The 25,322-nt window shown below is 31.8% G+C and overlaps 1 protein-coding gene across 1 annotated transcript; it reads left to right on the top strand.

Annotated features, from left to right (window-relative positions):
- The first annotated feature begins 7,316 nt into the window (after positions 1 to 7,316).
- LOC133677838 (UDP-glycosyltransferase 89B2) lies at positions 7,317 to 9,100 on the top strand. Its single transcript, XM_062099969.1, has one exon. The coding sequence runs from the start codon at positions 7,571 to 7,573 to the stop codon at positions 8,999 to 9,001; it is 1,431 nt and encodes a 476-aa protein (XP_061955953.1). The 5' UTR covers positions 7,317 to 7,570; the 3' UTR covers positions 9,002 to 9,100.
- Positions 9,101 to 25,322: the final 16,222 nt, after the last annotated feature.

Below are 25,322 nucleotides of genomic sequence, written 5' to 3'. Positions count from 1 at the left end.
GTAAAAGGAAAGATATTATCATCCCTTAAACGTTCTGCCTGAGGCAGACTGCATTCCTGATTTTGTCTTAAATTGTTAAATATTTATTGGTTTATGCTCTGATGGTTTACTTACAATATTTCTGACTCTGGCGGCAGTGAATATTCAACTACGAATAATTCCAACTCTGGTGTTGGTAAATATTACATAGCTATAAAATAAATTTGGATCAATATTTTTATTCCTCACTTTGGCGTCAGTAAATAAACAAATAAAATAAATTTATTTTTACACAATGCACATATTTTTTATTTTTCTAGCTAAATAAAATATAATAAATAAAAATAATATAAATTTAAACCGGTTTAGTACAAATAATATAACTTTTGCGTTTGATCTCCCGCTCGTCGTCCCCCCTCTGTCTTCTCTCTTTTTCTCTTCTGTTTTGGTTTTCCCTGCTCGTTCCTCTCTGTTTTTTTCGTTTCTTTCCCCTCCCCTGTTCGTTCGTCTCCTCTGTTTCTTTTTGAAGAAACCAGAGGCTACCTCCCGTCCACTCCTTTTCTTTTTTCTTTTGTCCCTCTCTCTCCAGCCGTTTTTTCTGGTTTTATCCTCCCTTAGAATGCCATGCGGTCCCTTGCTCTCTGTTTTTAATGCAGGAGTAAAGGCAGCAGTTTTCTTTTTTTCGGGTGAAGAAGATGAACAGTGTTGAGGTTATTTTGCGTTTTGGTCCTTGATGTTTTGAAAGTTTTGTAATCAAGCCCTTGGATAAACTTTAATTGGACCCTTGCATTTCAGCGAATTTTACAAGACAGTCCCTGGATGTTAATTTCTTGCAAAATTTACCAGAATCAGCCCTATACTTTGATAATTTTTCAAATAAGCCCCCTGATTTCATTAATTAAATTAATACCAATCTCAATTAAGTCTCAAAACTTATCAATTCTCCAATTAAGTCCTTAATTGGATTAATTAAATTAATTCTAAGTTTAATTAAGTCTCAAAACTTATCAATTCTTCAATTAAACCCTTGATTAGATTAATTCAATTAATTCAAATTTTAATTAAACCTCAAAACTTCTAATCAAAACTTCTAATCATATTGCCTCAAACTTTAATTCATTCTTCATTTATTATATTTTTACTTATTTTTTATCATTTTTTTCATCATTTTTTCAATAAATAAAATAATTAAAAGAAAATGGTTAAAAATTAGATTATGACATTGACCATACGAGTGAGCCTATTCCTCTCATTACAAATGAGAATTCTTTGTGTTTTGAGAAAAAAAAATGTAAATTCATTAGATAATTGCCAAAATAATCAAAATGGGGTCATCATGTGTTATGGAACATAATTTATCATTTTTTTTCTAAACTAAAAGTATTCTATTCCGTTTATTGTCTTGTGAGATTAAACACATTAATGATTAAACTGTTTGGAAACAAATTGCTTTGCTGTATTGTTAGTAAAATTATTATTAAGTACATAGCATAACTTAAATTAAAAATCTCTTTTATAAATTAACTTTTTTGAGGAATTAAATTATTACTTAAGAAATGAATTCTTTCATTGAAAAATACACAAATATCATAAAATACACAAGTAAAAAGAAACAATAATCAAAACATTATATAATGTTTTAGTAAATTGAACTACTAAATAAATAATTTAATGAAGATCCATACAAGTTGACAACCACTATACTTAAAATAGAATAATTAAATTAATTATAATTTTTTATATTATTAATTATTTAATTAAATATTAGTTAATTTAATATGAAAGCTAATATATATTTAAACTATTTTTATAAAAATCATCATCCACTCTAAAAAAGTTTAGTTGATTTTAAAATTTTAACCGAACATAGTTTTCATGTTAATTTTACTTCAAAACAAAATAGTAAAAGCTAGAAAAACATGGGGTTAAACAAGTTTTGAGCCTTCCGAACTAAATAAATGGTTAAGATATAGTTAATTTAATACTAACATGAAACCTTTCGATCAATACTTCTCTTTCGTATAAATTTTGAAATTTTTGGATAGCAAATGAAGAAAAGAGATACAAAAATTAAAAACAAAAATAAAATAAAATAAAATAGCTTAAAATTCTAAGAAACAAAAGAATATTTCTCACTAAAAAGAATTTGTGAATTTTATATTTACAGTCCTTATTAAAACATTTTTTTATAACGTTTTTTTATAAGATGAGGATTTAATGAACATAGAATATTGCACGAAAAACTATACACATTAATTTTCAAACTCTAATAAAAGAAATGTTGTTATTATAATTATTTTGATTATCGAAACCATGCTTTGAAAGAAAATTTTTCATAAATTAGTGGTCATGAAAACTGTTCATCTTTGGAGAAGTTTGCTCATTCTAAAAAAAGAACCTTCATTTTTTTGAATTTGTTAATTTTTTTTGTTGTTTTCTAGATGGTGAAGTAAGGGAAATTTTATTTTGCTTAAGTTGTAACCATTAGATATTTATAATATAAGAGAGATAGACAAAAAAAGAAATACATGACAAAATTAATATAATAATTTTTGTGAGAGAATTCTTTATCACTTTTGACAAACTCAAATGTTATATTTTCTATTCTCTTTGTATCTATTTTACTTATATATTATAAATATTTAATAGTTACAACTAAGCATCATGAAACTTTCTAGTAAAGTTCAGCCAATAAAATTAATTTCTTATCTCCTAATTAATTTGGAGCAAGTGAGAAAATATTTGGCTAGATAACTTAAAATTGTTTTATATAAAGAAAAAACCTAAATCTTATCAACCATGATAAACACGCCTTTAGAGTCCAATAATTAAATAAATTACAAAAAAAAAACAAACAAATCATGCTGTAGTTATGCTATAACCCGTGATAATATGGACTATCTCACAATTTAATTTGAATTTTAGTAGTATTTTTTATTATTTTCATCATTATAGTATTTTGTGAGTTGATGGAGACTTTTTCCATGTTGTTGAGAATTTAAGGTTTTTACGCATTTCAAAGCTTGATTATAAGCTAATTTAATTAGATATAATTTGGATTTGTTGCATAAGGACATCATTAAAAGAGAAAGGACCAGATTAAAAAATAGTAAAAATTATGTGGTCAATCTCAAATTCTCAAGAAAAAATATGTTTTATTCTACATATTTTTCATTGATTTATTTTTATTTATTTTTATCTTTTTAGTTTTAAAATTTTAATTTTTGGTCAAAACACTTTATTTTAATAATATTCCAATCCCTAAATTTGAAAGAAATGAGAGAAATATGTCACTTAGCTACATTTTAGGAAAAACAAAGGTGCAAATCTTGATATAATTGGGTTTGATTTGACTAGAGAAATGTTACTGAGGTATATTTAATCATTTAATTAGCAGGAAAAAAGGTAGATTAAAGCTCACTTTTTTTTTATTTGGGTTTAGTTTTTTAATTTTTGATTGTTTACAAGCTGATTTAAGACTATAAATAAATTTACTGAGAATTTTAGGATATTTTGTAGGTTATTCCAAGTAAAAGAATGGTTGTAAATAAGTTTTTTTTGTCAAAATCTGACTTTCCAAATATTTTAAATGGTTAGAGTCTTATACTTTCCAAATATTTTAAATGGTTAGAGTCTTATACTTTCCAAATATTTTAAATGGTTAGAGTTTTATAGCCACACAATGCATCATCTATTTAGTTTTTCTTATAAATAAAATAGGGGACAAAATATGGTCATACGAAAAAAAAAGTCACATGCATGCTTGACTTGCAAGGTAATCATTCTCTCTTTTTCTTTTTTTTATTGCATACAAAATAACAAGACATGATTTTTAATTTTTTTTAATTAAAATTTCATTTTCATATCATGCTAATTTTTTTATTTTAAAAATAATGTTTCTAATATGAAAATGTTATTAATATATAAAAATATATTATTCTTAATTTATTTTATAGAGTATCGTGTTTATTTTTTAATTTACAATTAATTTTTTAATGTTAAAAAACATATTAAGAATGTAATTAAATTGACTAGTATTAATTGGCTCGCGCTCCATAGCGGGTCAATAACAATTTTTATTTCAAATGTAAAACAAATATGAAGCGTGATTTTAAGTGCATTGGATCAGGCAGTTGAACAAGACCCAATAGCTTTGGGTCTTGCGGCTGACCAGACCTGATAGTATTGGGTCTGTCTAGACCCCATTGCCTTGGTTCTGACTGCAGAGCCAGACCCAAACACCTTGGGTCTGGTTGATGTCAAAAGTTTTTAGAAGCATTTTTGAAATGCCAAAACAAACATGTTTAATAAGAAAATTCAATAAAGACCTAAAATGACAAAAAATTATCATCACCTAACTTTTGTATAATATAAAAAAGTCACATCAATTTATTTTATTTTTACAGCATGAAAAAAAAATCAATAAGAGAGAAGAAAAAAAATTAAAGAGGAAAAAATAAAACTGAAAATATATTAAAAGGAAAAAAAATTAAAGGGAAAGAAATTAGTTGTCGGTGTGTTAGACATTGCTTTGTTATGCACTATTCAATGTGCTATTGTAAAAAATATTTTATTTGAATATGGTAATTGTGCAAATACACACTGTATTTTTAACCAAACTCAAGCATTTTTACATTTGAAAAAAAAATTGTTATTGACTCGCTGCAGAGCGCGAGCAAATATGCTAGTTATTATATTATTATGCAATTGTTATTTTTTAAAAAAAATTTTATAAAAAATATATTATTGAGATCATATATTTTAATTTTTAATTTTTTTATATTATCACATCAAAATAATACAAAAATAACAAAACATTTTAATTTGAATTAAAGAAAAACATAAAAAAAATTCAAAATATTTTGAAAGCATTTTTGAAACGCAAAAACAAACATGCTTTGATAAGAAAATTCAACCCAACCTCAAATGAAAAAAACAAAATATCTTCACCCAACTTTTATACAATATAAAAAAGTCTCATCAATTTAATTCGTCTTTACCGTATGAAAAAAAAATTAAATAGGAGAAAAGAAAAGAAATTGAAGAGAAAAAAAATAAAATTAGAAATATCTTAAAAGGAAAAATGTTCCAGAGCCATACCAAATCGTCTTGGGTCTGGTTGTGCATCCACATCCAATTCTTAGGTCTGGCTGCAGAGCCAGACCTAATCTCAATATATATCTTTTAAAAAATATTTTAAAAAATAAAACAAAAATATAAAAAAATATTAATTTGAATTAAAGAAAAAATAAAAAAATTCATATTTTTTGAAAGCATTTTTGAAACGCAAAAATAAACATGCTTTGATAAGGAAATTCAACCCAACCTCAAATAAAAAAAATTATCATTACCTAAATTTTGTACAATATTAAAAAAATCTCATCAATTTATTTATTTTTACTGCATAAAAAAAATTAAATAAGAGAAATGTTTTTAGAAAAGGATAAAAAATAAAATTAGAAATATCTTAAAAGAAAAAGCCTGTCGGGCCAAACCCAATCTCCTTGGGTATGGCTGCGGCTGCGCAGCCAGACTCGTAGCACACCCAATCCTTGGTTCTAGCTACGGAGCCACACTCAATCCTTGTGTCTGGTTGCGGAGTCAGACCCAATCGCCTTGTGTCTAGCTGCGCAACTAGACCCAATCTCAAATATATTTGTTTTTAAAAAATATTTAAAAAATAATACTAAAACATAAAATAATATTAATTTGAAGTAAAGAAAAAAATAAAATAAAAATTTCAATTTTTTTAAAACATTTTGGAAAGGCAAAAACAAACATGCTTTAATATGGAAATTCAACCCAACCTCAAATAGAAAAAACAATTATCATCACCCAACTTTTGTACAATATAAAAAAAATCTCATCAATTTATTTCTTCATTATCGTACGAAAAAAAAATCAATAAGAAAAAAGAAAAAAAATCTAAAAAAGCAAAAAAAATAAAACTGAAAATATCTGGTGTCCAACCAAACAGAATAGTATTTGGTTATATTGAGATAATATTTTTTTATTTTTTAAAATTTATTTTTTATATCATCATATCCAAATAATAAAAAAAATCAAAAAATATTAATTTGAAATAAAAAAATTCAAAATGTTTTAAAAGAATTTGTGAAATGCAAAAACAAACATTCTTTAATTGAAAAATTCAACCCAACCTGAAATGAAAAAACATTATCATCACCTAATTTTTTTACAATATAAAAAATTCATTAATTTATTTCCTCTTTACAGTATGAAAAAAAATTCAATAAAAAAATAAAGAGGAAAAAAAATAAAATTAGAAATCTCTTAAAAGGTAAAAAAATTAAAGGGAAAGAAATTAGTTGTCGGTATATTGAGCGTTGTTCTGCTATGCGCTATTCATGGTGCTATTATATAAAATAATTTTATTTTAAAATGGTGATGGTGCAAATACATTTCTTACTTTTAACACAACTCAAATATTTTTACATTTGAAAAACAAATTATTGTTATTAACTGAAGTGCAGACAAATATGCTTGTTATTATATTATTAGGTAATAATTATTTATTAAAATATTTTTTTAATATATTGAGATAATATTTTTTATTTTTAACATTGACTTTTTATATCATCATATCAAAATAATATACAAATATAAATAAAATATTAATTTGAATTAAAGAAAAAAATAAAAAAAATTATTTTAAAATATTTTTGAAATGCAAAAACAAACATGTTTTAATAAGAAAATTCAAGTCAACTTCAAATGAAAACAAATTATCATCACCCAACTTTTATATAATATAAAAAAGTCCCATCAATTTATTTCTTCTTTATCATATATAAAAAAATTAAATAAGAGAAAAGAAAAAAAATCTAAAGAGTCAAAAAAAATAAAATTGAAAATATATGGTTGCCCAGCTATACCTAATAGCATTGGGTCTAGCTGCCCAGCAGACACAAGATCAATAGATCTTGCTGAAAGTTGGATATAATAGCCTTGAGTCCGGCTTTGAGCCAAACTCGACACCTTTTGAAGCCAATTTAGGTCTAACTTCCAAGTCAAATCCAATAATATTAAATTTGGTTATCAAACCGACCCAACAACTTTTACTACATAAAATAGATAAAAAAACACTTCTAATAGTAAATTTTAATTAAAAAACAGCAAAGATAATATCCTTATAACACTACAGTACAATATTATTTATACAGTATCATTTACATTACAAACACTCTATAATCTTTTTAATATGATTTACAGTACCATATATCTACGTAAATAATATATTCATATGTTTTCCCTCACCTTTTAAAATATATAATAATATTTCAAGTTGATATATTCAAACTAAAATTTCATATATGTATCTTAAAAAGCTATGCGGACTCCCACCACCATATCTCACCTGGTTTTCTCTTTCTTCTCCGACCTTCCTGGAAGCTTCTTTCCTCTCTCTTCAACTGTCTGTGCACATCCTCCCAAAACTTTCACCTTAATTCTCATCCATACGGTATCCTCAACTATGAACCAGTAGCATATACTAGGCCTCTTCGTTTCATTAGATTTCTCAGTTTTAAATAATTACTTGTCTTCCCAAGCTCCAAAAAATCAATTCACCATGAGCTCTGGCGCACATGTCTTACTCTTTCCTTTTCCAGCTCAAGGCCACCTGATCCCTCTCCTAGACCTAGCCCACCATCTAGCCATCCGTGGCCTAACCATAACCATCTTGGTGACCCCAAAAAACCTACCTATCTTGAACCCTCTCCTCTCCAAAAATTCAACAATCAATACCCTAGTCCTTCCTTTCCCTAATTACCCCTCAATCCCTTTTGGCATCGAAAATCTCAAGGACTTGCCCCCAAATATTCGTCCAACATCCATGATACATGCCCTTGGTGAACTCTACCAGCCTTTGCTCAGTTGGTTCAGATCCCACCCATCTCCACCTGTAGCAATAATCTCTGATATGTTCTTAGGGTGGACCCACCGCCTAGCTTGTCAGCTCGGCGTTCGCCGTTTCGTGTTCTCTCCCTCAGGAGCCATGGCGTTAGCCAAAATGTATTCACTTTGGCAAGAAATGCCCAACGCCCCAAAAGACCAAAACGAATTGTTTTCGTTTTCCAAGATTCCAAGTTGTCCAAACTACCCATGGTGGCAGATCTCTACGATTTATCGTAGCTACGTGGAGGGAGATCCAGTTTCGGAATTCACCAAAGAAGGGATGCAAGCTAACATCGCGAGCTGGGGACTCATCGTTAACTCGTTCAATTTGCTAGAAGGGATTTATTTCGAGCATTTAAGAAAGCAATTGGGCCATGATCGTGTGTGGGCTGTTGGACCGATACTCCCTGAAAAAACGATAGATATGACCCCACCTGAGAGAGGTGGGTCCAGTACTGTTTCGATGCATGATTTAAAGAAGTGGCTTGACACGTGTGAAGATCATAAGGTTGTTTATGTCTGCTATGGAACTCAAGTTCTTCTGACAAAAGATCAAATGGAGGCGGTAGCATCAGGATTGGAGAAGAGTGGAGTCCATTTTATATGGTGTGTGAAGCAGCCCAGTAAAGAACACGTGGGAGAAGGATATAGCACGATCCCATCAGGGTTTGAAGATCGTGTGGCTGGAAGGGGGCTTATCATAAGAGGATGGGCACCGCAAGTTTGGATACTGAGTCACCGTGCTGTGGGGGCTTTCTTGACTCATTGTGGGTGGAACTCGATCCTTGAAGGGATAGTGGCGGGTGTGCCAATGCTAGCATGTCCCATGGGGGCTGACCAATTTGTGGGTGCTACTTTATTGGTTGAGGAGTTGAAGGTGGCTAAAAGGTTATGTGATGGCGCAAATTTAGTGTCTAACTCGGCTAAGTTGGCACGAACGCTGATGGAATCAGTGAGTGATGAGAGCCGAGTTGAAAAGGGGAGAGCTAAAGAGCTACGTATGGCAGCACTTGATGCTATTAAAGAGGATGGGAGTTCTGACGAGCACTTGAATGCATTTGTGAAGCATGTGGTTGGATTGGGGTCGGAGACTGACAAGGGATAAAACAGAGATAGGAACTTAAATGTGTTTTCGTACACCCCTTTTATTTTATTGTGGTAAATAAAATTTGAAGCAATATTGATATTTTCCATGCATGATCTATACGGCTGATATATGTCCACATGTGTGAAGGAATGTCTCTCTCTCTCTCTCTCTCTCATTTATTTATTTTTTTCAAATGTAGCTTGAAAGATTGCATCCTAACAGAAATTCTAGCATGCAAGAAAATAAAATGGTAGTGGTAATTACTTTAATACACACCAACCGACGTATAGGAATAGGAGGAGGAAATAATTTAACCTTCTTTTCTCATACTGAATACATAATGGTTGATAGATAAAAAATTTACACTTAACTTTATGTTACCCGCCAATTAAATACTTCTATTTTTTTCATCATTTATTTATATGTGGATCCCATTTTTCATTATTTTTCATCCTATTTAAAATTTTTAATTCATCGACTTAATACTATAGGATCCATTAATATTATTTATAAATCTAATTAACTTATTAAATGTGGTTTCATTATATTCTACAATTTTTTTCAATAACTACCAAATATTCTTAACAATTTATCCCTTAATAATTTATATAATCCTAAATTTCATCCTTAAAACCTATTCTCTTAACATTTTCCTTCAATATTTTTTATTCATTATCAAACACAATCTAAATCTAATATATACTTGTATGGTTGTGAAAGAAAGATAAGGAACCGAAAGATTCTTTGTTTTTACTTAATTTATAATTTTGTTTTTTAATAATAATACAATAACTCAGGTTGGCTTATTTCTATGATAATGATAGTATTGTGAATTTTTCTCCTTTCATAAAATAGCAATTAATACCATTTTAATTAAAAAAATAGATTTTTAAAAGTTTTCATTTTCGAGTCTTTTCCAAGTATCAAACACAACCTAATGTGTGAAGCTATAATTACCAATTACATGGTTGATGTGGATCAACTCACAAGCACCATGGACCCATTACATGTTTTAAATAAGTCAATTATAAGATTTAAAGCAAAGACATTGAAATAAGCATTGAATGAGCTAGTTGTGCAAGTTTCGGTCAAGAATGAACTTGAGAATCCTTTGAAGCATCAAGAGAAAGTCTTAATACATTTAATTCATGTGCAAGAGAGGCTCAATCCACCCGTATTTGGGTCATGAAGTTTCAACAACAAAGCTGCTAATTTTGTATCAGTTTCGGTTAGTCTTGTTTTGTGATGTTGTCATGTGTTTTATGGATTTCTAACTAGTTTTAGATTTCCTATTATGTGTGAGAACATTAATTATTTCCTTTAAATATTAAGATTGATTATTTTATTTCCTTGTCAAGTAAGAAAAAAATACAACAAAGAAAATAAAGGAATCCTAACTGACTTAGGAATCACACATATGGCAAAAAAGTTTTCTTGTATGCAAGAATAATAATTCATCAACTTAATTGTGTTTTCTAGTATTGGAAAGATATCAAGAGATGGTAAAGAAGAGCATTAAAGACAACATCCTTTTCCTTCCAAAAGAAAGATAAATATAAGGTTGAGATCAAAATCCTATTTGTCGCTTCTCTTTTCTAGGATTATTGGGTAACATTATAGGTTTTAAATAAGTCTTGTATTAGACTTGCAATGTTTTATTTTCTTCTTCTCTTCTCACGATAGAGCATGACTTAGACTTGTAGGCTTTACTTTTTATTATGTTAGCTACAGCTCAAGGCTTGAGCTTGATTAATTGTTTGTTTTCAGCTAGGATCCAATGCTTGTTTGAATCAGGGTTTGGGCTTACTAATAAAGGTTTTGGATTAATTTTTATAAGTGAGTCAATTTAGCCCACAATGATAGATCCATTAGGGTTAATTTCTCAGAACTATTTAAACACATCTAAGCCTAAAATTTGGGACTTTGATTAACAATACTTCTGAATTTTTTACTTTAACATGGGAGAGATTCTTGTATTCTTTGGTTCTTGAACAAACTGAATCTGACTTATCAAATATTAATTAGATTTGTGGAGTTATTTGACTTCATTCCAATAATTTTGGTGCCTTGAGATATGTTTCCATTATATCACACTTCTATTAGACCTCTTTCGACTTTCCAAGATCATATCTTAATCTTGATTGTGAGTTACATGACTACGTGATCATGAGGTTTGTGTCAGTTGGTATCAAAGCTAGGCTTTGAGAGCATGTCATATATTTATGAAATTTTTGTTTCCCTAGTGTTCGTTAAGTTTTTAATGTTTGAGTCAATTAGAAAAATAAAAAAAATAGTATTTCATTTTTGTCTACAACATCCTTGTAAAAAAAATAATATTTTGTTTTGTTTTTGTCCCTAAACATATCAGTGGCATAAAAGTAAATTTTTTTTAAAAAAGACATTATTCAAAGCTAGCAATTCTACCACAAAAACATAACTCATAGAAAACCCTAAGCAAACCACCTCAAAATTAATTAAAATATCATATACTGCTTACTAGGAGTGAAATCAGACTACATATTAAGTTTGAGCTTATTTCAATATTGTTTTCTTAAGGTTTTAATTTGGGGTTCAATTATGCTGCAAACTAATGATACACAAGTTTCGATACCTAGGCATAAGATAACAACCTATAAAATGAGATATATAATTTGTTGGGTATCAAGATAATTCATATTGAATTTTAGGTTATTCTAATATCGTTAGGTTTTAGTTTGAATTCTAATGCTTTAAAATGACGTAACAGGTCAAATTTGCGTCAAGTTTTAAAATGTGTTTGTCTACTACTTGTTTTGACTAAATCAGTTTGTTTTTATTATATTTGGGTCATTTAGCAATCAAATAAGTGTCTTTATTAATTTTCTCTTCCATTTCATTTCACGTCTTTGTTTCGTCCATAATTTGTACGAATTTGCATTGCTATTCTTGAAATCGTAATCATAGTTTTTCTTTTTGCTTGTTTTTAGTATATTTATTTATTCTTAAGTGTATATTCATACTTGGATTGTATTGTGAAAGCCTTTAACCTGGATTGGTTGGATTTTCAGTTTTGAAAGAACCAAAAGAACGCAAGCTGTGAGGTAAAAGATGTGGTGAGTTTATTAGAGTGAAAAATCTTGTCTTTGTGTGAAACATGAGAGGTGTGAGGGTGTATTTTTTTTTTCTACTAATCACTTTTTCAAATTCAAAATATGTCTAAAAATCACGAGTTCGTGACACCAAACGCCGATGATGCATTCTAAATACAAGTTATTGGCCAACAACTTGAACTTTTAGCTAGGGTGACCAAGGAGCTAAAAGATGATATTGAATTCTGAAGCAACAAATTAATGGAGCTGATCACCGAGGAAGTAATGTACAAAGGGCTGAACGAAATGTTAGAATTAATTTTGATGAGCTTGTTGATGATAACACAGATGTGAGTGATGATGACTATGAGTTTGCATCCATGGGCCAAACAAAAAGGTTTAGGCTAAATAGATCAAGAAGAAATGTAAGCTTCAGCTATGATGGAGTTTTCAGCCAAAGAGAGAATTCTCGAGATTTTGCGCATCGTGATGATTCATATGGAAAGTTAGGTACCATTAAGTTGAAAATACATGTTTTCCAAGGAAAGAATGATCTAGAAGCAAATCTAGACTAGGAAAAGAAAGTTGACTGGATCTTTGATTTTCATCACTACACAAAAGATAAAAAGGTTAAACTTGTTGTCATTGAGTTTACAAATTATGTTCTAATATGGTGGGATCAACTTGTTTTGAGAGAGAAAACAATTTGTTCCCAACTTTTATTATAGAGAGCTCTTTTAGAAATTTGTGCTAATACGGTTAGTGTGATGTTTTGAAAATAAATTAGTAGGAAAGGGCAACCAAGCCCTTGGTGGCTTAAAGAGTAAGTATTATTAAATGAGGGGTATTGTGGTAATTGAATAATAGTTGATAAATATAAATAGGAAGAATAAAAACAAAAAGAACAAAAAGAGGGAGCTATGTTTTTGAGAGCAAACCGTGAGAGAGAAGGGAGAAGGAAGAAGAAGAAGAGAAAAGAGGGAAAGATAAGGAAAGGAGAAGAGAATTGGAGGAAATAAGTTTAAAGGTAAGATTATGTATAAATATGTGTTCTTTAAGCCTTAATTTCTGTTTTGATAAATGTTAGGGTTTTGAAGATTGTGTTTTGGGTTTGATTGATGAATTAATTGGAATGTTATGGATTGATTGTTGTGGGTAATTGGTTAATTAGTTGATTGTGAGAGATTGAAGGTAAAGATGATGATTTTGAGTTATGATTTTGTTTGAATGGTGAAATTGTGTTAGAAATCAGAAGATGACAGTAGGTAATCTGTGAAATTCTGGGTTTGAGGTTGAAGATGATGAAAATTCAATTTGGTCCCTCAATTTATGAAATTACAGTTTAGTCCCTAAACTTTGGGAAAAATTATAATTTGACCCTTAACTGTATTTTGAGACTCTGGACAGTGTTATTATGAGGTTAAGGATGATGAATCTCAGTTTGATAATTGATTAGGAATATTTTCAGTTTGGTCCCTCAATTTCAGGAAATTACATTTTAGTCCCTGAACTTTATGAAAATTACAATTCGGTCCTTGGTTCGTTCTAGACAGAATTAAGGATGGGTTATGGGTGAAAATTCAGTATAGTTATGTATTTTCCAGATTGGTCCAGTTTTGGTAAAATTATGTTTTGGTCCCTGTTTTGGATAATTATCGTTTTAGTCCCTAAACTTAGGAGACTAAACCTGGTTTTATTTTATGCATTGGGATCTCTTGTTTGAGTTGCTTTTGAGTATATTTTCATATTGTTGTAGGTTCTCCTAACGATCCTCAATAGGATTTTCGGGTCTTTCGTCTAACATTCCTTTTAGTTCTATATTTTCCGGGTGAGTGGGATAATCTTTAATATGCATATATGATAAGTAAATATGTATGTTGATTATATAATGAGTACAACTCGTTAATTTCTTGAATAATTATATATGTTGCTTATTTTCCGAGTACTTATTTATTCTTGAATTTGCACTCACAATCTGTCAAAGCAAATTCTATTTGATATGATATACGTTTCTTTGATGATTATGTGAATATCTATTATGCCTTGATATGGGACTTGTCAGTAACTCCATGCTAACAGAGAGTAGTTAGCCTGTGTGCACATAGTATTCTGTATACCTAGCTGGTGAGAGAGGCATCAGCCTGTGGCGACTGATCATCCCACAGTGGTCACCTTCGGGTGTCATCTGGTCACCTTCGGGTGTCATCTGGTCACTTCTGAGTGTCATCTGGTCACCTTCGGGTGTCATCTGATCTCTGACATGTAGTCCATTACGTTAAGATGATATGTTTAGTATGTATATGTATATGTATATGTATATCAAGATAAATGATCTTGCGAACTATTAATATCAAGAATATTTAAAATGTATATTAATTATTATTCCCTCACTGAGTTGGTTGAACTCACCCCTCATTCTTAATATTATTTCAGGTTCTTAGTTTCTGATAGTAGGTGAACCTTGTTGAGCATTCCTGCTTCTTTAGTTTTGGGTCGATATGCCTTGCTTATCTTTCAAGGCTATTTGATTCGATATCTTAGGCGCTCCACTATTATCTTGTTTTAATTAAGTTTGGACTTTTGACAATGTAATGAGTATTATGGATTATTGTTTTTGTTTTAATTACTGATGAGGAGTTTTAAACTATCTTTTGGTTTCATCAGTTTTGAATAATATAATATTTCTGAAGATTATGAAATGCTGCATATTTTTGAATAAATTATGCTTTTGATATGTTCGTTTTGAGGCTTAGCGCAGGAGGGGTGTCCTTCTGCCACCGCTCCTGCGTTGCCGGTCATGGACCCGGGATTCGGGTCGTGACAGTTAGCACCACCCTTGTTAGTAAACTGGATTTGGATACTATTAAGCATACTAGACCTTATAGATTGCAATGACTGAATGATAGTGGTGAAGTGAAAATGACTAAACAGGTTGTGGTTCCATTTTTTATTGGAAAGTATGTTGATGAAGTTCTGTGTGATGTAGTACCAACGCAATCAAGTCACATCTAATTGGGGAGACCATGACAGTATGATAGGAAGACAGTTCATGATAAGGTTAAAAATATGTATACCATTGTAAGTGTTGCGATGTCGCGGTCGCACAAATTAATTACCTTAGCTTCAAACACAACACACAAGATAGTATAGAGCAAGCAAGGGGTCAATCCCACGAGGAAGATTCAAGTCAGATTTTTATGCTAGATGATATGCAATTTGGGGGGGTTTGGACGTTATCTAGGCTAAAGCAAAAGAAAACAGAAAACTATCGAACAAAATTTAATAAAATCAGAAAATTATCAAGAGAACAAACCTTGGTCACAAGCACACATCCACCTACAGAAATCAGAACTGATCATGGAAACAAAACATCAATTTATATTTTGAATATTTATCTCTTCTTAACATTGGTTAGTTAACGGATCCGCCGTATAACTAGCCCTAACCATCAAACAACCACAGTGTTCGCACTAGTAATTTAAGTCAATGGCAGCCTTAAGAACTAGAGAAGTTGATTAATCAAGAAAACATAACTGTCCGCAGTCTATGTTTGATTTGATTGAATGTTCTCCCTAAAATTAATAACGTAGATCCGCCACAATTATTAAACTCAGTTGCTTCACAAGTTCATATACCACAACTCCGGTTTTGATATCAAACTTAGCAATAGATTTTCTACAATAATAACTTAGAGTCCGCTCTAGCAATTAAAATAAACAATCATAGAAAAAATAAGCATAGGAGAACAAACATATTCATCATATAAACTGAAAAGAAAAGGTAAAATAAATCTCACAGTTCTTGAAATCCGAAGGTTTCCATGTCCTTGCAACCAAGAAAAAGTTTTTAGCCTTGCATATTTGTTGAACCACTAATAAAAAAGAAGGAAGAATGCATAATTTAGGGTTTCTTAGAGGAAGGGGGTGTTTTTCTCTTCTTGGCTGGCTGCTGTCTCCTTCTGCTCTCCCTCTATTCTGCTGGCTGCAGCCTCCTTCTCTCTTTCTTTTTATATGCTAAGAAACCCTAGTATCTATTTTACAAAATAGTCCTTCCTTGAGTTGGCAGTTTACATTTAAGTACTTCAATAACTGTTTTTCCTAAAAGGAGAAATAGTCTTACATGAAATCTTCAAGCTCTAACTTAGAGGAGCTAAATTGCTGATATAAAAACTTGGATGTCGGTTTAGATGCTTCGGAATGTAATTTGAACTTGTTTCTTCATGAAACTTGTTTGCTGGCAGAATTCAGTTGTCATCTTTGAAAACTCATATCGCCCTCATATGACATCTTTTGTGGCTGAAATTGGGAGTGTGGATAGTTCTTTGAATTAGGAATCCATGAAAACTGAGTTTGCATCAATTGGACTTTTGTAGCTCCATATATTCAATTTTGAATGGCCAAAGGTCAACACTAGCAGAATGCGAGATTTGACTTTGCAGGATGTGATTTCCATGATCTTTCTCCTTTTATTTTTCTTGCATTACATTTCCAGAAAGGTATGGATGTTAGTTTTTTATTGCCACTGGAATCACTTCATTTCGATCTCTAGAACTCACGCTCTGCACAAAACATCGACTGAACATCAAATCTGCCAATTACCTCCAATTTACTCCTTTTTGCATCTTATATCCAAAAGTGTCTTCAAAACATAAAACAAAGAATATCAATGCATTTTATATATAAAACATGGACAAAACATTAGGTAGATGTGGGTGAAACTATCAAATAATATGGTTACATCAAATACTCTCACACTTAGCTCTTGCTCGTCCTCAAGAAAGGATAAATAAAATTAAATTGAAAATAACTATGATCGATCTCTTAATCTCCCATCAATGTCCAAGAGTACAAGCATTATAAATAAGAATATAATAAAAAAGGATAAAAAAAATAAATTTTCATGAATTTGTTTACATGCAAACTTCAAAACTCAATCAATCATCGGGATTTAAATGAAATCTATGTCATGCCAAAGTGATAGGTGCTTTCATTGATATACACTCCAACACTCATGTGTTTAGGGTTTATGTGTTTAAATCTCTCAAATTCAATCAAAGAGTATGTTCTACCATAAGCTTGCTTTTCAATCTCATCTCTATTAGCAACTTATTACAAGTACTACATGAATCAAAAGGTCTTATTTTCCGGTTGTAATGGGGCTAAGGTTAAGGTGAGGTAAAAGAAAGTAAAAGGAAAGGTTCAAACCAAAGAAAGTAGAGCATTCTGAAAAATGATACTTCAAACAAGATATTCTATCAAAGCTCATAAATTTTTCATCTTTAATCACCAATGCTTAACTTCTTTTGATTTCAAACTCTTTCAACATAAAATCTTAAGAATATAAAGGAACACTTTTTTTTCTTTTTTTTTTCATTTCATTGTTTTTTTTTTCACCTTCAATAACTTTGCCCATATTCTCATCAAGCATCACTTCTTTCTTTTCACATAATTTCCAACCATAATTCCATGAGATATCACAAGTATATGCTTTACTAATCCTTGGCCAGGGGAAAAGAAAAACATATATAATGTTAAGGCTTATACATGGATAAAGCAAAGAAAAGATAAACAAGTTCAAAAGGGGCTCACTAAGGATAATATGCTTTAGGTTGGCTTTTTGGTTCAAGTGATTAAAATTCCTCATGCCTTTATCATCTTCATGTATATTTGTAATGGAATATAATCTCAATAAGATATGAAGCAAGTTCTAGAGATACATATCATTAAAAGAATGCACACTCAAAGAATATAATGTTGAAGGCTCAAAAGCTTGCATTGGTATAACACTGTAAAGTCAACATGGCATATTCTCAAAGTCAATCCCTAAACCAATTAAACCTTAAAATTTGCATGCATATTCCTTCATTTGATTTATATCTTCATCTATCTCAATTAATTCTCATACATAATACTCATATTCTCAAAAATCAATGGGAGTTAAAAAGATTAGACACAATTTTTTTTTAAGAACAACAAAGAAAACTAAAATTCTCCCAATATCCCCACACTTAAAACACAACATTGTCCTCAATGTTGAAATAAAAGTAAAGGAACATAAGAGAATGACAGAAAATAAATTAAAATGCAAAAAAAAAAGATAAGGAAAAAGAAAGCAAATCTGATTTTTTTTCTTTTTGTGTTAGGTTGCCTCCTAGTAAGCACTTTTGTTTTACGTCATTGGCTTGACATATGGCATGCTCATTATTCATAGATTGGTTCAGTTAACTCTACAGAAGCGGTGAGTTCTACCGTCCAACCTTCATAGAAAGGTTTCAAATGATGCCCATTGACCTTGAGTACTTTGTTGGTTTATAAACTTGTAATTTCAACTGCACCATACGGAAAAACATTAGAAACAAAAAAGGGTCCAATCCAACAAGAGCGCAATTTTCCAGGAAAAAGTTTCAAACGCGAATGATAAAGAAGGACTTTGTCTCCAATATGAAACTCCTTTCTTGTAAGCATTCGGTCATGAAGATTCTTAGTCTTTTCTTTGTAAATCCTAGCATTCTTATAAGCATCATTTCGTATTTCTTCCAATGTAATTCCAATCTTTTTGGGCACTAAAAGGATAGGCACCACCCATTCATTGTCCATGATGGGGTGAATGACTCCTGCATCATGGGGAACAGTTTGCAAAGCTTGCAAATCCAATGCTGAGTCATGCACGTTTCGGGGAACATATACATGCCTCTCAATCTTTTCTATCTTGGTAAAATCATAGCCATAGCTCAAAGCTATGCTTAATCCATCCTCACAATCAAAATCAAAAACTTGCTGCACACACTTATCAACTTGGTCATAGCATGTGATAGAATAAACATTGCTATAAGGATATTTCATTGCATCACGAAAATTAAATTCAATCTTTTCATCTCCTACTTCCATAGACAAAGTATCCTTACCACAATCAATCTTTGTATTGACAGTTTTCAAGAATGGTCTCCCAAACAATATAGGAGTGCTGTTTGATGAATCACAAGAATCATGTTCCATATCAAGAATATAAAAGTCGCATGGAATGACTAAACTATCAATCTTGACTAGGACATCTTCTATCACACCAAGTGGGTAAACAAAACTATGATCCGCAAGTTGTATTACAATGCTAGTTTTATTCAAAGGCTCAAGACTAAGAGAATCATAAACATGTTTGGGCATAACACTAATAGATGCACCTAAATCGCATAAGGCCATTTTGAAACTAGCATTACCAATAACACATGGGATAGTAAACGCACCTGGGTCTTTTTGCTTCAAAGGCATATTCTTTTGAACAACAGCAGATACAACTTCACCCATACTTACCATTTCATTACCTTTTAGTTTGAAAGCTCTCTTGGTGGTACACAACTCCTTCAAGAATTTGGCATACTTAGGAATTTGCTTGATAACATCAAGCAAAGGAATGTTGAGTTCTACTTTCTTGAAAACCTCTAAAATCTCTTTTTCTTTGTCCTCTTTCGTTGACCTACAAGAACTCACAGGAAAGGGTAGAATTGTTTTAAAACTAGAATTCATTGAGTGAGGAGTTACCTTTGGAGTGTTGGTCGATGTTTCAGTTTGTAGAGGAGGAGGATGTTCCTTCTTTGTACTCAATTCGGTTTCTATCTCTTCTTCTTCCTCCATCTCAATTTGTTTTGACCTTTTCTCTTCAAGTTCTTTCCCACTTCGTAGCATGATCACACTAACATTCTCTATTGGATTCAATGCTTGGGAGGGCAATTTTCCATTCATTTGTGCTTCCAATTTTCCCACACTTGAAGCTACTTGCCCCATTTGCTTCTCCAAGTTGTGAATACTTGACCGTGTTTCCTGTTGAAAAGACATGACATTTTGTTGCAAGGTCACAGTGTTAGAAGCCAAAGTTTTCATCATCTCATGAAGATCATCATTGGATGATAACCCCATAACATTGGAGTTTGTGAATGGAGGGGGCTGTCTCGCTTGATAATTCTGTTGGGATTGAAATCCATGGGGATGGAACTGTCGGCCTTGATTGCCTTGTTGAGGTGGGTTCCCATAGCATAAGTTGGGATGATCTCTCCATGCAGGATTGTACGTGTTGGAAAAGGGATCATATTTACATTGGGACTGTCCATTGAATGCTCCATCAACTGCATGAACCTGTTCAATGTAATCTTTTTGCATTGTTGGGCACATATCTGAGGTATGTTCTTGTGAGAAACATATGCTACAAACTTTCACCTGTTGTACATTTCCACAAGCCAAAGAATGCACAAGAGAAGTAAGATCATTAACTTTATTTTCAAGGTTAGAAATATTTACCTCATTTACTTGTTTGTTTGCGAAGTCTCCACGCGTGCCAAATTGTTTTGAGTTGGCTGCCATGTTTGAGATCAGTTGGCGTGCAGCCTCAGGTGTCTTATCTACCAATGCCCCTCCACTTGCAGCATCAATGATACTATGGTCAGTAGACATCAATCCTTCATAGAAATATTGAATGAGCAGCTGATCGGATATTTGATGATAAGGGCATTGAATGCACAGTTGCTCAAATCTTTCCCAATACTCGGAAAATGTCTCTCCAAGAGATTATCGAATCCCATATATTTCTTTCCTTATGTTGGCAACTCGAGATGCTGAGAAATATTTTTCAAGGAAAATCTTCTTCATGGCATTCCAAGTTCCAATGGAACTTGGGAGAATAGAGAAAAACCATGCCTTTGCTGCCCCTTTTAAAGAAAAAGGGAAAGCTTTCAACTTAACCTGTTCTTCATCAACTCCATTCGGTTTCATTCCAATGCAAACCATATGGAACTCCTTGAGATGAGTATGAGGATCTTCACCTGCAAGACAATTGAATGTTGGTAGAAAATGTATAAAACCAGATTTGAGCTCAAAGTTTACATTATTGTCAATGTTGATGCACAATGGTTGATTTTCCATATTAGGAGCAGCAAGCTCCTTGAGTGTTTGTTGTCGTGCAATAGCTATGGTGTTGAGGCGAGCTTCCTTTCGTAACCTGCGTAAAGTTTTTTCTATTTCGAGATCCAACTGCACTTGACTTTGATTAGTAGAATGGGTCACAGACATAAATTGCTAAGAAAACTCAAAAGAAAGTAACCACACAAGAGATCGAAAACAATGCAAATTGTACGAAAATCCTATGGTAGAAAACTAAAACTGCCTAAAAACACAAGAAAACAGCGGAATTTGGCCTCAATAGGGTGGGGCTAGTGAATATTCACTAGTCCTGTTCAGAACATCATTTCCCTCCAGGAAAAAAAAGGCCGATACCTAATTCCACCAAAAACTCTGTTTTGAACAGTACCGCTGCCGCAAGTGAACAGTGTCGTCGCAAGCAAAAATTCTGTTTCTTTTTTTTTTGAATCACAACAAATAAAAATAACAGTACAAGCTCAAGAATCAACTGAAATTACCTCCCTAACAATGGCGCTAAAATTTGTTGCGATGTCGCGGTCGCACAAATTAATTACCTTAGCTTTAAACACAACACACAAGATAATATAGAGCAAGCAAGGGGTCAATCCCACGAGGAAGATTCAAGTCAGATTTTTATGCTAGATGATATGCAATTTGGGGGGGTTTGGACGTTATCTATGCTAAAGCAAAAGAAAACAGAAAACTATCGAACAAAATTTAATAAAATCAGAAAATTATCAAGAGAACAAACCTTGGTCACAAGCACACATCCACCTACAGAAATCAGAACTGATCATGGAAACAAAACATCAATTTATATTTTGAATATTTATCTCTTCTTAACATTGGTTAGTTAACGGATCCGCCGTATAACTAGCCCTAACCATCAAACAACAACAGTGTTCGCACTAGTAATTTAAGTCAATGGCAGCCTTAAGAACTAGAGAAGTTGATTAATCAAGAAAACATAACTGTCCGCAGTCTATGTTTGATTTGATTGAATGTTCTCCCTAAGATTAATAACGTAGATCCGCCATAATTATTAAACTCAGTTGCTTCACAAGTTCATATACCACAACTCTGGTTTTGATATCAAACTTAGCAATAGATTTTCTATAATAATAACTTAGAGTCCGCTCTAGCAATTAAAATAAACAATCATAGAAAAAATAAGCATAGGAGAACAAACATATTCATCATATAAACTGAAAAGAAAAGGTAAAATAACTCTCACAGTTCTTGAAATCCGAAGGTTTCCATGTCCTTGCAACCAAGAAAAAGTGTTTAGCCTTGCATATTTGTTGAACCACTAATAAAAAAGAAGGAAGAATGCATAATTTAGGGTTTCTTAGAGGAAGGGGGCGTTTTTCTCTTCTTGGCTGGCTGCTGTCTCCTTCTGCTCTCCCTCTATTCTGCTGGCTGCAGCCTCCTTCTCTCTTTCTTTTTATATGCTAAGAAACCCTAGTATCTATTTTACAAAATAGTCCTTCCTTGAGTTGGCAGTTTACATTTAAGTACTTCAATAACTATTTTTCCTAAAAGGAGAAATAGTCTTGCATGAAATCTTCAAGCTCTGACTTAGAGGAGCTAAATTGCTGATATAAAAACTTGGATGTCGGTTTAGATGCTTCGGAATGTAATTTGGACTTGTTTCTTCACGAAACTTGTTTGCTGGCAGAATTCAGTTGTCATCTTTGAAAACTCATATCGCTCTCATATGACATCTTTTGTGGCTGAAATTGGGAACGTGGATAGGTCTTTGAATTAGGAATCCACGAAAATTGAGTTTGCATCAATTGGACTTTTGTAGCTCCATATATTCAATTTTGAATGGCCAAAGGTCAACACTGGCAGAATGCGAGATTTGACTTTGCAGGATGTGATTTCCATGATCTTTCTCCTTTTATTTTTCTTGCATTACATTTCCAGAAAGGTATGGATGTCAGCTTTTTATTGCCAATGGAATCACTTGATTTCGATCTCTAGAACTCATGCTCTGCACAAAACATCGACTGAACGTCAAATCTGCCAATTGCCTCCAATTTACTCTTTTTTGCATCTTTCATCCAAAAGTGCTTTCAAAACATAAAACAAAGAATATCAATGCCTTATATATATAAAACATGGACAAAACATTAGGTAGATGTGGGTGAAACTATCAAATAATATGGTTACATCAGTAAGAAATGGTAAAACCATCACTCTTATAGCTCTTATACCCAAACATATGTTTTATGATCAAATAAAGCTAAAAGGTGAGCATGAGACTTTAGAAAGATAAAATCAAGGTGAGGAACAAGGGGAGAGAGGACCATAAGATTCAGCCAGAACCCAAAACATCACCGCAACCCATTCCACTACCTATCCAAACATAAACAAACATTTGACCAACATTATAAACAAATCAGACCATTTGACCACTACCCTAAAACACCTAAATCTAGTTGAGAGTGAAGGTAAGACAAGAAGAGTGAAGAAAGTAAGTAAATGTGATGGGAATTATGTGGAAAAACAAAATAAACAACCTAATTTCTATGTTAAGAAGATGAGGCCAGATCTGTATTTTTCACTAATAAGCCTATGATTTTACTTGTGTACAAAAAAGCTTGCTTTAATACTAACGATCTTGATCATGTTGTGCTTAGTGTTGTTGTTTCTTTGTTGCAGGGGCTTGAAGATGTGTTTCCTAAAGATATCTTTAACGGATTACCATCCATGGGGGGATGAACATCAGATTGATCTTGTATCCGAGGCTACGATTCCTAATTAACTATTCTATAGAAGTAATTTCGATGAGATAAAGAAGCTTTAAAAGAAAGTTGATGAGCTAATAGAGAAGGGGTATATTCGTGAGAGTATGAGCTTGTGTGTTGTGTCAATGTTATTTGTGCATAAGAAGGATGAAACATGAAGGATGTGTGTTGATTGTAGAGTTAATAACAACATAACAATAAAGTATAGATATCTCATTCCTGGGTTTGATGACATTCTAGATAAGCTATATGAATCATGCATTTTCTCTAAAATTGATTTGAAAAGTGGGTACCATCAAATTATGATGAAAAAAGGTGATGAGTGGAAAACTGCGTTTAAAACTAAGCATGATTTGTATGAATGGTTAGGTATTCCGTTTAAACTTACAAATGCACCTAGTATGTTTATGCATTTAATGAATCATGTACTGCATGTGTTTATAGGTAAGCTTGTGGTTGTGTATTTTGATGACATTCTGATCTATTACAAGAACTTAAATAAGCATATTGATCATTTGCTTAATGTATTTAGTGTGTTGTGTAGTGAGAAATTATGTGCAAATCTTAAGAAGTGTACCTTTTGCATGGAGATGGATGATGAAAAAGTTAAGGCCATCCAGGATTGACCTACACCCAAATCAGTAAGTGAGGTAAGAAGTTTTCATAGGTTAGCTAGTTTTTATAGGTGTTTTGTGAAAGATTTTAGTACATTAGTTGCATCCTCAAATGAAGTTGTTAAAAAGTCAATGAGGTTTAAATCTAGGGGGGGAATTGGCTTTCGCTCTTTTAAAAGAAAAATTATGTTTTGCATCTATTTTAGCTTTACCTAACTTTACCAAAAGTTAGAAATATATAATGCATGTGGATATTCAGCTTTTTGGTTAGTTTTAGAAAAATTATGTTTTGTATATGTTTTAGTTTTACCTAACTTTACCAAAAGTTGAAATATATAATGCATATGGATATTCGGCTTTTGGTAAGTTTTATTTGATGGATGGTTACTTATTTAAATATAATCAATTGTGTGTTCCTATTAGTTCTTTGCGTGAATTACTTGTTTGTGTAGCACATGAGGGTGGTTTAATGGGTCATTTTGGGGTTGTAAAAACTTTGTATGTAGAACATGAAAATTTCCATTGGCAAAGATGAAAAAGGGATTTGCAATGAATCAATGAATAATGCATTACATGTAGAAAGACAAAATCTAGAGTACAACCACATGAATTGTATACACTTGTACCTACTAAACCTTGGGTTGATATCTTTATGGATTTTGTTTTAGGTTTATCTAGGTCAAAGAAAGGTAGAGACTCTTTTTTCATTGTTGTTGATAGGTTTTCTAAGATGGTGTATTTTATTGCATGCCATAAGACTGATGATGGATCTCATATTGCAGACTTGTTCTTTTGGGAGATTGTATGTTTGCATGACATTCCTACGAGTATTGTTTCAGATCGTGATGTTAAGTTCCTTAACTATTTTTGAAAGACTTTGTGGGGAAAGTTGGGTACTAAACTCTTATTTTCAACAACCTATCATCCTTAAATAGATGGACAAATTGAGGTAGTGAATAAAAAATTATCACAACTTTTGTGTGTTATTATTCGAAAGA

The sequence above is a fragment of the Populus nigra genome, chromosome 18 (assembly GCF_951802175.1).
Source record: "Populus nigra chromosome 18, ddPopNigr1.1, whole genome shotgun sequence".
Taxonomy (NCBI): domain Eukaryota; kingdom Viridiplantae; phylum Streptophyta; class Magnoliopsida; order Malpighiales; family Salicaceae; genus Populus; species Populus nigra.
The sequence above is the reverse complement of the archived record's forward strand: the minus strand, read 5'-3'. Positions and strand labels throughout refer to the sequence as shown.

Coding starts and splice junctions, on each gene's coding strand:
- LOC133677838 (XM_062099969.1), top strand. CDS start 7,571: ATGAGCTCTGGCGCACATGTCTTACTCTTTCCTTTTCCAGCTCAAGGC.